This window comes from Nicotiana tabacum, chromosome 1, assembly GCF_000715075.1.
Source record: "Nicotiana tabacum cultivar K326 chromosome 1, ASM71507v2, whole genome shotgun sequence".
Lineage (NCBI taxonomy): Eukaryota > Viridiplantae > Streptophyta > Magnoliopsida > Solanales > Solanaceae > Nicotiana > Nicotiana tabacum.
Window position 1 is genome coordinate 76,806,883 of NC_134080.1, and position 15,368 is coordinate 76,822,250.

Sequence of the window (15,368 nt, forward strand, 5' to 3'; positions counted from 1 at the left end):
GAGATGGAATGTTGCCCTGATAGTAGAATAAGTGTGTAATTGTGATAGATAAAGGATGACGTTTGGGCCTTCGATTGATTAATGATTTGAAAAAAAGAAAGAAAGAAAAGGGATTCATGAATTGTACGGGATTAAAATACCCACGTAAGAGAATCACCTTGGGATGCTATAAAATATGGTTATCGTAGTATAGTATCACTAAGTGGATCAGGAACCTTACTTAGAATATTCCTTGATGTAAGGTAAGCTCTAGTGGCAAAGTATTACATAAGAAGTTTCAAGTTAACAGTGGTATATTGTAGATCAATATTGAGGTGAGTCAACAATGGATGGGCAAAAGTCACAAAGTTTGAGATGAGATTAGGTCGTCATTCTAAAGATGAGCAGTAATGAGAAAGCATTAAAGGACTTAAATTTATACATATGGAATAAGTAACGAGAGTAAGCTGGGATTTGGTAGCAGACCTCAGCAACGATAAATTAAAATAAGAGTTATGGTAGTAAATTCATACGAATGGCTAAACGGACCTATGCGATAAGATATAGCAATATTCATGAATTCAACAAAGTACCGAGCGAAGAACTTCGATATACTCATAGATGCCCAAAGAGATATCTTATCAAGCTCTACATATGAAGCCTAGAGATTGGACACACTTACAAAGTCAAAATCGCACAGGTTGTAAGATGAAAGGTAGCAACAGCTACGAGATTGGAAGGATTTCGACTACAAATTGTGGTGTAAGAAGGAGGCCTAAGGGGGGAATGCCCGGACTTTGGACTTATTCACAGAACAGTCGCCTAGATGGCAAGGGAAGTTCTACAATATTCGGAAGACATAAGTTATGAAAATGATAAGTGTATCAGTCAACATTCGAGGACGAATGTCCCAACGGGGGGAATAATGTTACGCCCCGTAGTATTACGTCGATGTTATGCTCTGCAGTAATATGTTACGATGATGTTACGCTTTGCAGCATTAAGTTACGGCGATGTTGCGCCCCAAAGTATTATACGTTAAATTTGTCATTAGATAATTGACATCAGTCCAAGTAAAAGATTATTTGGAGATTATAAGGATTGTGCTATTTCACAAGTGATTAGTAAATGTGAAAGGGGGAGCAAGTCAAAGAAAATAAATTTTCGTCCAAGTTTGGCATGTTAGGATAAAATACGGCTCAAGCTAAAATACTCGGTATTTATGGACTAGTACCATACAAGGTACCACATGACCATAATTGTAAGATATATAAGGTATGTGAAAAGTGAGTAATATTTCAATTAAGAGAGAATAATTCTCAATTTTGCGGGTAATTATCGGTCAGTGGAAAATTAATAAGATAATCAAGAAGATTAATAAATAATTGTGATTGGGATAAGGTGAAAAAGGCCCAAAACGTGGCTGCAAAGGGACTTAAGTAAGAAGTGACTCTTAAGTCATAATTCAAGGTGTCAAAATTAATATGTTTAGTTGGGTTAGTCATACAAGATGGGGCCCACAAATCATAGTGTTAAAAGTCTTTCCTATATTATTAAGTGAGATATACATAAATTGCAATTTGAATAGGCACTATTTATTGATAATGATGCAAAGCAGTAAATAGCCAGAAACGTGATTAGACAGCTATGATTTTACTGTTAATGTCACCTATTTCTCTTGAGTTTATGCCATCCGTTCTTTGTATGACCATATACATCTTCACGTTCTCTTTGGTTTGTCACGTAATTCAAAAACAAAAATGGTTCTACCATTCTTAAACCAAATTCTTGAGTTGAGTATGGGAAAGATAGAGTCGATGATGTTGGAAGTTACTGACTCTTACAGTAACTCAAACACCCTATTATTTCCAATTGCATGCTATTGGCGCTATGGCAGTATGGTGTAATCTTTCTCAAGAATATTATACGGATTTCTTTTCCTACTCCGATCTTGCCATCACGTGCTTTGTCGCAATTGACGTGTATTAGAGGGATTGTCAAGAGAATCGACTCAGATATGTTAAGGCTATCCCTTATTTCTTTTGGCATGATCCATACGATACAAACGTGTAAATGCACAAATTTTATAAATGACTTAATTCATAGAAGTATTAGAGATATCTATATTCTTGAATTTCCATGTGTCATAATATTTTATCATCTGTTCATGGGTCTCAGAAAAATACGAAAGTTGAAAAGAGTTCACTTTATGATATTACGCAAAGGCAAAATGGTCTTATGACCTTCCGAAAGATTTTGTTAACGTACTTTTCATGGATTGCATTCATGTACATTGACCCGTGACCAGATGACGTTATATACGCGTATATATGTATGTATATATATGTATATGGATATGGAAAAGGTTATGGCGTTATATACGCACCACCACCTGATCAGCTGGTATACGTTGATGATTTTGCCCACAGTGGCCGATATGATATGATGGGATGCCCTCAGAGGTTGATGATGTTATGAAACATGTACCTATGCACGACATGACATTCATACGCATATGCATGGCGCTAAAAGTATTTCATGATTTACATAGTTATCCAGACTTACAGGTTGAGTCAATTATTCTATATTTCTTCCATGTTTGTTATATACTTATTTATGTGCCTTACATACTCGGTACATTTTTCGTATTGACGTCCCTTTTTGCCTGGGGACGCTGTGTTTCATGCCTACAGGCCCCGATAGACAGGTTGAGAGCCCTCCAAGTAGGCTATCAACTCAACGGAATATGTTGGTGCGCTCCATTTGCTTCAGAGTTGCTTGTTTGGTTAGTATGATTTAGACGTATATTGTTTGGTATGGCGGGACTCTATCCCGACCTTTATGACATTTATGTACTCTTAGAGGCTTGTAGACATATGTCGTGTATGTAAAAGATTGTACGGCCTTGTCGGCCTATGTTTTGAGTTTATGAACGATCATGTTGGCCTATTAGGCAAGTATGTCACGTGCATATGATGATGTAATAAGAAAGATACGTTACATTGGTATTCAGTTGAGTAAGGTACCTGGTGCCCGTCGCGGCCCATCGGTTTGGGTCATGACAGTACAATTCTGTTTCTCCCTTGATTCTTCTCTCCTGATTATCTCCGTGATTCGAAGGCTGAAGCCGTGTATTTCTCGAATATAGGATGATGCAGACTTCCTGGGTGGTTGTATTTGATCTCCAGCTTCTTGAACTATTTTATTGTCAAGAAATATCCGGCTATATTTTAATCTCTCTGTGAATAGCCCGAGAGTTTATGGGATTTTGAGACACCTCTTCAAATAGCCGATAATTATCAAGCGTTAGAATTCTTTTAAAAGAGTATTTGTGTAAGCTCATAAGTACTTTTTTGATAGTAGTACTTGGCCTTTTGAAGTTTGACTAATGCTATCAAACTTGATTATAAGCATTTTTTGACTTGAGTACTTGGCTTTTTGAAGTTTGAATAATGCTTATAACTTTGTTATCACAATCATATAAAATTCAATATTTGTCACCTTCTCATTCTATGCATCTTTACCTACTCTAATTGCACGCATGAAGGTTTTGTCATAATCTGCAAAAGAAAAAGCTAGAAAGATATGGCAGATACGGCAATACTTTAGGCCAGGACTTCAATACCAAGAGACATGCTATCGAGAGGCTGCTAACAACTTTAGACCCAAAGTGGTTTAATAATAAACATCTCCGCTTGTGAGTTGGCACATATAATATGTGTCAACCAATAATTTGTCTAAAAAATCACAAACATATATATCAACCTAGATCTCATTGTATCTCATGGTTGACAACAATAACCAATGGACCAGACTCACCAGACGAGAACTTGTCTTTATGAGTGGCAAATAATTTATTCAAAAGATATAGTAGCAAGTTACTAGATTTGTGCACATGTTTTCATAATCTTTCTCTCGTTCAATCTTGGTCTTTAATTTTTCTAGAGATGGATTTAGATTTTAGTGTACATCACAAGAAATTTCAAGCCATTGGAGAATGTGCACTTGATTAGATCATAAAAGAGAAATGTTCATTTTGAAAAGTCAATGACAAAATATAAGTGACACCCTCGACTTGTCCCAATTCGGTTGCATACTTTAACTTTACGGGTATTTACATTATCCTCTAAATACTTTTTGGTCATTATTTTCCCCCTTCCATGAACTTGAAAGGAGAACATTAACTATGTTAAAATGATAGATTATTTTTTAATAATTTAAATAATATTTTTATTTCCAACCTTTATTTTTGTGATTTCATGGAATTGTTCATATTTTTTATTTTCATTTTCTTCATTTAGCATAATTATGGTATTATTCTAGTTTTGAAACTACACCTCTTAATATTAAAAATAATGGGTAATTAATAAACTTGGCATATAATGAGTGATGTCATTAAAATATAATCTTATTGTTGAATGAGGTTATAGACATATATTTTTCTTTTCTTTTAAATTATATTTACTTCAATTATGTTGAAACTTTTTTGATGTTATGTTGTAATTTTATGTAAGAGTACTATGTTAATTTTTTTTGAATTTTAATATTATATTTTCGGTTCCGTTTTATTTGCTTTAGTTGTATTGACTTATTAATTTAGATTGCATGCTATTCATTTTTCAATTAGAATTGATAGATTATTTTTTCATAAAATATTTGAGTAATGTTATGATATTATATTTATAAATATTAATCTTTTTATCAAGCATGCAGTCGACGATGTTCTTTTGGTTTTTATAATTAATTAAACTAAAATATTATTAATTCGAAAAATATATGTCAATTATTTTTACAATATTAGTTACAAATATATGATTAGTAATTAATATATTTTCAAGAAATAATATGTTTTTAAAATGTATAAAGGCAAATATTAATTTGTTAAATCTTATTTTTTACTTTTTGATAATTAAATTTATATTTAAAATTTAATTTGATTATTTAATTACAATTGTGCAATCAAACAATACACTTTTAATTATACTTTAATTATATTATGACAGGTCATCGTAATTATAATACTGTGTAATTACTAGGCTGTATAATTACTGTAGACATATAAAATTTATTGGGTCTAATTCGTACAAAATTTGAATTAAATTCAATTGGGTTAAATAATTAATTTGGACTTTATAAATTAAATTAGCCCGTTTTATTATTTTCAAGCCCAAGGTCCATTTCATCTTAAGGCCCAGACTCATGCCATGTGTCAAGTGACATGGCATATCCAGTCAAACTCAAAGCCAACAAGATGACGTCACGTGTGAAATGATGTGGCAATCCCAATCTAAAATAATAACCAATCAAGAGTTGCCACGTGTCTAAAATGACATATCTTGGCCAATCACAAACAAGCTTATCACATAGCTTATGTGATAAGTTTGATGACTCACATGAACCAATCAGAATCAAGCAATAAAGTTCATATGTAGTTGGACTGTCCATCCTCTAGCATTATAAATAGAGGGGTTACATAACTCTCTGGGGACATTGAGAGTTGGAGAAAAACACTCCGCAATTGGTGAAGGCATCCACAAACAGAGAGATCAATCATCGAGTGCTTAGTTCTTCGACAAATGAGTGATCAACGGAGTTCTTCCCGGAGATCAGCCCGTAACAACAAAGTGCTGCTCGACGTTCTTGGCGATTAAATACATCACAAGGAGGTCCGCATCATCCTACATTCGAGAAAGACGCTTCTCAAGCCCTCGAATCACGGAGAATTTTAGAGAGGAGAATCAAGGGATACATAGAATTGTACTCACAAATATTTATCAATAAAATCTCTTTTTCTTTATATTATTTTTTTGTTACAGTTTATTTTTCGTCTTACGAAAATTTGTTGCGAACAATTACTATCTTAGTAATTATAGCAACTCCAATTTTCAAACAAAACCTTAGTGAAATTCCAATTTATTTATTTTTTTTAAAAAAACTTGAAATTTATGTCCAAACGCCTACTAAGAAAAAGAATTCTGAAAATCAGAAGAAACAAAAGGAAGAGAAAATTAGCTTTGTTAGTACGCGAGAAGTGCGGTTTCTAAAGTTTGGTGGAGGCTATCCAATCCGAGTCAGAAAAACTCAGCAAATCTGCTGTTAACGAATTAGGGCTTCGAAAACCCTAGCTCTCTTTTCCCTTTCTTTCGGAGAAGACAAGAAAAAAATGGTGTTCTACTTCAAGGCCCGACCCGAATCCGGTGACTACACCATCTTTATGGGTCTTGATAAGTACGAAAATGAAGAACTCATCAAATATGGCTTCCCTGAAGACATCTGGTAACGACCCCTTTCTTGATTTTATTTTTGCTGTTTTGGGTATAATTGAGTACTTTTTTTGGTTCAAAATTAGACCTTTTTTGTTGTTTTGGGTAGAATTGAGTGCATTTTCTTGGTGCAATTAGACCTTTTTTGTTGTTTTGGGTAAAATTGAGTACATTTTTGGTGCAAGATTAGACCTATTTGGCTCTCACCAGTAACAACCCTTTTTCTTCAATTCTCTCTCTTTTTTGTTTGAGTACATATAATGTTGGAAGATTAGACCTTTTGTACTAATTAAAGAAAATGAGCACTTGTTTGTACTTACAGAAGTTGTTGTGTTTTGAGGAATTTTGGTTGTGTGGTATGTATGTGCTGTTAAGTTCATATTCTTAAAATGCCCATTACATTGGTTTGTTGTTCTTGATTTCCTCCTTTGGTCGTTCATTGTTAGTGTTTCAGCTGATCAAGTAAGAGTATTTCTTTTTTACCTTTTCCGAGTCTTAGTTTTCACTTATGCAATAAGTTTTGCTAAGGCCTCATTTGTTTTTGTTTTTTTAAGATTAAGACGTCTGAATCTGAATACACATCTGAATATCAAGATGTGTATTAAGACATCTGAATCTGAAACACATAAATATATTAAGATGTGTATTAAGACCTGAATAGAAATAATTAAGACTGTTTGATTTTTAATATTTGAATGTATAAAATTATCTTTATTTGAAAGTTAATAAACTTTAAATTCAAATGAAATAACTAATCTAACGATGGTGATGGCTAACGGGTTAATGCCGACTAGAGGTGGTAGTTTTGGTTGATGATAGTGGTTTATGCTAGTAGCTAGTAGTGATTGGTAGGGGTGACGATTATGATTGAGGATGGTGGTGGTGGTTGGTGATAGTTAATAATGGCGGGTGGTGGTAGTAGTTGTGACTGAGGAAGGTGGTGGGTTATTGGTGGTAGGTTATAATGATGGGCAGTGGTTGTGGAAGTTGATGGTGATGGGGTGGTCAGTTGTGGTAGTTGAGGTGGATGAGTGTTGAGTGAGGGGGAGAATGATGGTGGTCGGAGTGGTGGGGATAGTGGGTGGTTATGGTCGATAATGGTGGCGGCTATGATTGAGGATGATGGTGGCATGGTGGTGGTTGAATATGGTGGTGGCAGCAGCATGGTGATAGTTGATAATGATAAGCGGTGGCGGCTGTTAATAATGAATATGTGATAGCATCTTAATGAAATTAAGTCTCTGTTATAGATCTTAATCATACAGACCTATTAAGACCCATTAAGTGGTTGTAAAGTAAAAAAACCAAACACACTTAATGATTAAAATCTGAATAAAAACAAATGCACTTAATGTCTGAGATCTGAATGATTAAGATTCAGACCTCCATTAAGTGCAAACAAATGAGGCCTAAACCTTTTTTCCTATATAAACTTGTATATGCATAGACAGGGTCACATCGGTTGTGTGTATATTTGAGCTTCACTTTGTTTCTTAAATTCAGTTGTGATGGCTATAGTTGAGTGCAGATGTTGTTGCAAACTGAGAAAGAACAAACAAAGAAGAGAGCTCTCTCATTATTTAGTGTTTTACAAATATCTTAATATATGAAATGGGACGTAGTGAGAGACATAGATTCTTCCTAATTAATATCAATAATTTCTTGTATTATGAATCTGGGACATAAGTACAGAATCTACAGATTCTCAACAGAATGCTTGCAGACTACAGAATGTACCAGATTCTGTTTCAAATCTTCGCTGATTCTTAATAATCCCATATAGTTGGACATACATATTGTGTGCTTCGAGGTTGTTGCAAATATAACTAATCTTGGAGCCTCAAAGAAATTGTAAGGATGCTGGCTAATTGGTTATTTGAATTGATAAAACTAGTATCATTAATTCTAACTCAATCTTTTGTTTGATGAAGTGGCAATCTGTTTGTATGTGTATCATTTTAAACACATGATTTGAAGCAGTATGCAGTGTGCTTGATTGTCAAAGTTAGTTTTATTTTGTGCATTTCTTCCATATCCGACCTCATAAAGAATCTGCTTCAACCACATAAATTTACGTATGACAAAAACTTTGGCTTGATGCTGTTCTTCTGCCTTGATTGGCCGCACATCTTGTTTTTACTTGTGGAGATATTAAATTACCCCCACGTTCTCAAACAGGATATTACATTACCTCCAATTAGAACATGAAAATCTTGAAGTAGATTGTTTTTGGAAGGAGAGCCTTCCTTGCATGCATCAGAGTAACCAACGATCTGTGTTTGTCCAATACACCATGTTGTAGAGATATATTAACATATCTTAGAATGAGAATTATTGCATTTCAAGTCTGAAGGGAGCTTGTAGGAACTATAGTAGTAAGTAACTGCACTGATAGTGATCAAATGATCGTGGAATAATTGAGTTTACCATACTTTGTCATAAAAGATATTTGAGAGTACGACATACCAAAAAGAAATTTATGCTCCTTTTTCTTAAATACATGTTTTCCCATGCCTATTGGGGTGATCATTGTTTCTTGGTTTCTCTTGCCTTTTTTCTGTTTTCACTCCATGAGTTATCTGGATTAAGAAAGTGAATTCTTTTGGCCCCATGTTACATTTGGATACTCAAAGCTGTTCTTTCGGTTTATTGTATACCTCGACTACTCTATCAGTTACCTACTATCTCTGTCAGCACGGTACCAAGTAACCCTATTTAGGCCAAATGAAAGTAGATATCCTTAACTAACCTTCATGAGTTATCTGGATTAAGAAAGTGAATTCTTTAGCCTCATGTTACGTTTGGATACTCAAAAGCTGTTCTTTCAGTTTGTATACCTTGACTAATCTATCGGTTACCTACTATCTCCATCAACACGGTACCAAGTAACTCTATCCATCAAGATTAGGCCAAATGAAAGTAGATATCCTTAACTAACATTTTCCTTTGCGTTCCTGATAGTGTTGGAGGTTATGAAAATGTGGGCTATTGGTTATTATAGTTGCTTAATCTTTGAAAAGATTAGATTGCTGTAGAGCACATGTTAATTTATGCGGACAATCTTGATGATTGACGTATGTGTTTCTTTTTTAATTCTTTGATACATCCATTAATTTTATTCGACGACGTTTACTATGCTGTAGGTTCCATGTGGATAAAATGTCATCAGCCCATGTTTACTTGAGATTGAACAAAGGTCAGACGTTTGATGATATACCTGAAGGTGTATTGGAAGATTGCGCTCAACTTGTCAAGGCAAATTCTATCCAAGGTAAATATTCCTGTCCTGAAAAATGTAGCACATAATTCATAGGTTGATGTCTTTACATCTCCCTTCCCACCAAACCAAATTAAAAAGAGAATGGGAAAAGAAGCGTCATTGCACCTGCCTTTGGATCTTTGACGGAACATGGTTTTCTGGTCAACTCGAATCCTTTTAGGAGGATACCAGGGGATGCTTCATCTAAAGCAGTTTATTTCATATCTTCTTGTTGAAAGTTAAAAAGATTAATGAGGTTATGTCTTGGAATATGTCTAGATGTACGTGACCTAAAACTCTTACATAAGGAGATATCTTTGTACATTGTTATTAGATTAAGTCAATAAGAAGTTCTCTTTTTACACATGATATCATGACGACATGACTTATAGTCCTATGCGCTTTTGGTAAAAGCTTAAGTAGCTTTTGCCTAAGGCTGCATGTCCGGTCAAAACTTTTCCTTCTTTCTTAAGTCTGCTTGTATTGTCTATTTTGGTTCCAGCGGCACCTCGTCTTCTCTTCAATAGCCTGTTTGTCATTTTTCTTTCAATAGTTCTTCCTCGGACCCTGCGTAAACGCGAGATGCTTTGTGCACCGGGCTGCCCTTTTAGTTTTGTTGTAGCTCTCTTTCTCGTCTCTTCCGGCTAGTATTCAATCTTTCCCATCACTATCCATGTCATAGTAAAGTCAGCTCGTGCCACATTTAACATTAGCATCTAGTCAGCTGACACGTCATCCTCCAGTCTAGTGAAATGTCATTATCCAGTCAGCTGAAATGTCTACATTGCTGTTTTGTGTCACGTCACTCTCTGACCGACGGTTAGTTATTGGTATGTCGCCTGTCTAGTGACACATATTCAATTAGTGTCCTATCGGCACCATGTCACCATGCAGCGGTACTCTCTATTCAATGTCTTTGTAATGTGACAACATCATCATTGGTCAGCCAGCTCCTCAGAACCATGTTTTCATCCGTAACACCTTACTTTCCAATGCTCAGCGTCACATCCTCTCCTAGTGATGTCACTTTCAAATTTAGATATGTGAAACTGTTTCGCCACCTTGAGTTTGAGGCTGCATGTTGATAGTAAAGGATTAATAAAGCTGTTCTTAGATCACAATATATCTTACAACAACATCAACAACAACCCAGTAAAATCCCACTAGTGGGGTCTGGGGAGGGTAGTGTGTACGCAAACCTTACCCCTACCATGTCTTAAGTTCATGAAATTTAAGTAGGAAATGTTGTAGAATATTACTTATTTGTTCTTTTTAAATAAAAGAATATTACCTATTTGACAGTAAAATATCTGCTGTAGTATTTGTTAAGAGTGGAAAATAACTACTTATCATATTTAAGTAATCTTGGAGGAGTTTTCCTCACATAATTGTCACTAAATTAAATCAATAAGTTCTTTTTCCCATATACCTTGGAGTCACATGTCATGGCTGTTCATGTGCAGTGGAGGATAATTTAAAGTTTGGCATGTTTGGCTGGGTTAGTTGACCCAGTGTTTTGGATAGTGTGCGGCGACAAATAGCGACGAGAGCCCGCTTCACTGAGGCGAGAGGCGCGTAGCGAGCGCTTGCCTTTTTGATGCGAAGCGACAATTTATACAAAAACATAAAATATTATATATATATAACTAAAAACTCAATAACAATAATATATTAATAAATATATCATTCAAAAAAACAGAGCCTAAAAAGACACTTCTGCTTCTGCTGCTTGCTCCAAACAGAGCCAAAAAAAATAAGAGAAGAAGAAAGAGGAAGGGAAGAAAGAAAGAGCCTCTGCTCTGCTGGTCGAAAAACAGAGCACAAAAAATAAAAGACAAGAAGAAGAAAAAGGAAGAAAGAAAAAGAAAAAGAAAAAAGAAGAAGACAACAATGGTTGAAGTCGAACTGTCAAAGAAAAAAAAAAGAAGAAGACAGCAATGGTTATTGTCGCTGAAATAGAAGAAGAAGAAGAAGAAGAAGAAGAGAAAAGAAAGAAACATACCTGGGTTACTGTCGCTGATGGCTGAAGATGAATCCCAAGCCCTAATCTTTCTGTTGCTGAGAAAAGGTCGCTGAAGGAGAAGAAGTGAAAAACCCAAGACCTAATGTTTTAAAGTGTTTGCGCCTTTTCCTTTCTTTTTTTTTTTTCAAATAGCGACGCCACAGCTCTCCTCTCGCTACACAGCCCCTCTCGCAACACAGGCAGAGGCGCTCGCCTTTTACAATCGCAACGCAACAGAGCCAAAATAGCGCAGGCTGCTCGCATCGCTTCGCCTCACGCTATTAGCGCTGAGGCGAGCGCTATTTATAACACTGAGTTGACCCCTTTCTAAGCGCAGAGTTTGAAGACCTTACTGAAGCTTTCTGTGGAGTGTTGTTTAACTTTTGATCTGTTGCAATGATACTGCCCAAGTATAAGCTCCTGGCAGTAGATGAAATGCCTAATTTTATTTAAATCAAATGTCTATGTTTAAAGCAGTGTTTTTAGAGCTAGAAGCGCAAAAAAGTGACAAGGGCCCGCTTCGCTTGAAGCGAGACATGAAAAGTGAGAAGCAAAGTGCTCGCTTCATTTAATAAAAAACCTTGCACAGATAAGTAAAATAACTAAATGAAAAAGCACTCAACAAATAATATATATATAAGAAAATCTTTTTTATAAACCAAAAAATAGAGAGTCAAATATATACACACACACACACAAGCAAATCTTTCAAGTTATAGGTTGATTTCTTATAATAAAGCAAAAGATTAATAGAACTTAAAAAGAAAAAGAGAAGAACAAATAAAGAGCTTTAAAATACTGATAAAAAAAGTAGATAGCTTTAAAATAAAGAAAGAAGGGAACAAGAAACCCTAGCAGCTGGAGCATGTGAACAGCGAAAATGGAGAAGGAGAAAAAAGCGCAGCTTCCAGAAGAAGAAAAAGGAGAAGGAGAAAAATTACGCGGAGCCAATTTCTAAACCTAGCAGCGATGGAATGGAGCAGATCAGAAGATGAAATCTCCTTTCTCAGCAAAATAATCTTCAAGTTTCTTCTTCTGTTTTAAAAAAGGTTCCCTACTTTCTTTTTTCTTCTAAAAACCCGACTCCTTTAAAAAAAATACAAAGCTATCGCTTTCTCTGCTTCTCGCTTTTGGGATAGAAGAGACCGCTTCATTGAAGTCGCTTCACCTCACACTCTAAAAGCGTTACCTGCTCGCCTCGTCTCGCCTCGCTTCCATCTCTTTAAGCGGTGAAGCAACTGCTTTTCACAACAATGGTTTAAAGAATCTCGAAAGGCTGCTGTTTGAGAGCTTGTCGTTATCCTTGATCTTGTCTATTTATTGAAATAACACCATCTTGGGTGATCTGATCCCATTTTGGCAGGAAATAAGGTAAACAATGTTGATGTTGTTTATACGCCATGGCAAAACCTTAAGAAGACGGCTTCGATGGATGTTGGGCAAGTTAGTTTCCACAACCCAAAAATGGTGAGCATATTCATGCATTTAATGTGTCTGTGCTTTAACTGTTGTCTTCTGATTTTGAAATTTCGTTACTTTCCATAGTTGTGGTTGTTCTTTTTTTCCTTTTTCTTAATGGATGTGAAAGTTAATTCATGTCATGATTTTCCAATAGGTTCGTACTGTGAAGGTTGAGAAGCGAATAAATGAAATAGTCAATAGATTAAACCGTACAAAAGTGGAGAGGAAGCCCGACTTAAAAGGTAAGTTGCACCTTGCTAAGTTTGTTTGCCGGGGAAAAAATATTAACTCCATTCTACTTCTATGCATGACACTTCCCATTTCTTAGGACTTCTCAATATGTCTGCGTAGATCAAAGCTTCATTATTTGGACAAGATCAAAGCTTCATTATTTCAAATGATATTTGGAACATTTGGAGGAAAAAAAATCACAAGTGTTTTGTTTTACAATCTGGTTCATTTGTTCAACTTCAGCTTGAAATTGAGAATTTGAAATTTTGGTTTGAGGAGTAGTTCAAGTTAAGTAATGGTTTCCACTCAGAAAACATCAACTTTATTTACCAAGTGAATTCATGTCCAAACACAAAGGAACCATGTACCCTTCTCCAACTTCAACTTCAAATACTCCTTTTCTGAAAATTCGACTAATATTGCCCAAACGCCTTAGGTATTAGTATTTGAACTCTGATATCGTCCTCGTCAAATATGCTCATCAATCTAAGTTAAAACTTTTAAATCTCCTGCTAGTTAAGCTGGGTTATGTACAGTGGAATGTAGGGAATAAACACATAATCTTCTTGTTAAAGGAAGTGAATAAAGTCTCTCTATAGTAGTTTTCGAGATTACCCCTTCCTCCTTTTGACTTAGGTAGTCTAGATATTTATCTTGCAAGTAATGATCCCTCTTGTTTGTGTTTTCAGCTGAGCGGGAGGCCGTCAATGCAGCTGAAAGGGCAGAGAGGAAGCAGCAGCTTAGAGAGAAAGTAAGATCTATCTTTTCTTGGAAAAATATGCCTAGCGTTGAATATGAAATTGGAAACTTTATTGCGTTAGGAATGATATTTTAACATTTCTGGGAAAATAAGATATAGTGGGAAAACATTCACAGAAATAGAGGCCCTTACCCAGTCCGGCTGACCTTCAAACCTGGAATGTGGCACCCTGTTGAACATGTGTAAACTGGCATTTTAAATGTGTGGACCTGAATGGGCTAAAACTTGATGTTGCCTAGTTCCTAAGATGTTGAAATTGGGATAAGATGTAAGGGCTATACTTGATTGGTGGTTGTTATATTTTTTCCACAACTGTCCATGATTATAGCCCATCTTTGCACATCATTTATATTCTATAATTCCTTTCACTGGGTTTTCCTAGACTAATATGGTGCTCTGGATTAAATTGGTCAACTTGATACAAACACTGATGTTTACCATTAAGTGTAGAATGTGAAAAAACAGAAAAAAGTAGTAACATTTTAGAGCCTTCTACTTTTTAGGATCCTGTGCTTCAGGTTTTCCTGCTACTGTACTTTCTCACTTTTATCTTCTTTTATCTATTTAATATAGTTGTAGTGGTGGTATTGTTTCTGCAGTCAAAACTTTTGCTGTGAAACTTCTTCGTCCAGCTTTGGAAAATTTAATGCATTCTAAAGCTCATTTCTTTTCTATTTTGAATGACCAGAAACGACGAGAGGAGATGGACAGGCTTGAAAAGGAGAGACAGGCCGAGATGAGGAGCTACAAAAATTTGATGGTTGCTGATAAGATGACATCAAACAAAGATATTGCATCAACAAACAAATCCCTGCAAGAGCTGGAGGAAGACTTCATGTGAACGCAAAATCAAATGGACTTATTCGTTTCAATTGATGCCTTGTTTAGAAAAAATTGCTAAATGAGAAGCTGCTTATGAATGCAGAGAGGATAGGAGACAAAAGAAGAAGGGGATGGGGCATGGGGCGAGGTAATCTTTTATATTGTTGTGTGTTCTTTAGAAAGAGTTGTGCTCCTTATTAAAAGTTGATCATATTGATCTTTGCAAGGCCTGAACCTCTTTGTTAATAAGGTATAGGAGACTATGGGTTGGAGTTCCATGAGAAGCTTGCTTTGTAAAACCAACGTCAAATTTTAATGATGAAGAAAAAGATGACTTGTTAAGATGAGGAGCTCTTTGTTTATTTACTTTAACAAAAAATTAAATATTGAATGCAGCTTCTCACAAGTCAACTTGCATTTTGTGGTCTTTTGCTTGGTACATCTTTGGGAAAGGAATATTATAGAACCTAATAAGAGTCAAATGTTGGAGTGGTTAATGATAGAATCATCAGAAATGAGATATGATCCTTTAGGTTTTACTGTCAAGGTTGAACATTCATTCTCTGTGCTGCCATCCATTTGCTCCAGCTT

General features: G+C 35.4%; 1 protein-coding gene across 1 annotated transcript; it reads left to right on the forward strand.

Moving 5' to 3' along the window:
* The first annotated feature begins 5,460 nt into the window (after positions 1–5,460).
* On the forward strand, positions 5,461–15,124 carry LOC107783964 (uncharacterized). Its single transcript, XM_075251838.1, has 6 exons — positions 5,461–6,255; positions 9,386–9,513; positions 12,867–12,970; positions 13,119–13,206; positions 13,885–13,946; positions 14,644–15,124. The coding sequence occupies exons 1-6, from the start codon at positions 6,143–6,145 to the stop codon at positions 14,794–14,796; spliced, it is 648 nt and encodes a 215-aa protein (XP_075107939.1). The 5' UTR covers positions 5,461–6,142; the 3' UTR covers positions 14,797–15,124.
* Positions 15,125–15,368: the final 244 nt, after the last annotated feature.

Coding starts and splice junctions, on each gene's coding strand:
- LOC107783964 (XM_075251838.1), top strand. CDS start 6,143: ATGGTGTTCTACTTCAAGGCCCGACCCGAATCCGGTGACTACACCATC. Junction 6,256..9,385: donor GGCTTCCCTGAAGACATCTG/GTAACGACCCCT, acceptor ACTATGCTGTAG/GTTCCATGTGGATAAAATGT. Junction 13,947..14,643: donor AGCAGCAGCTTAGAGAGAAA/GTAAGATCTATC, acceptor TTGAATGACCAG/AAACGACGAGAGGAGATGGA.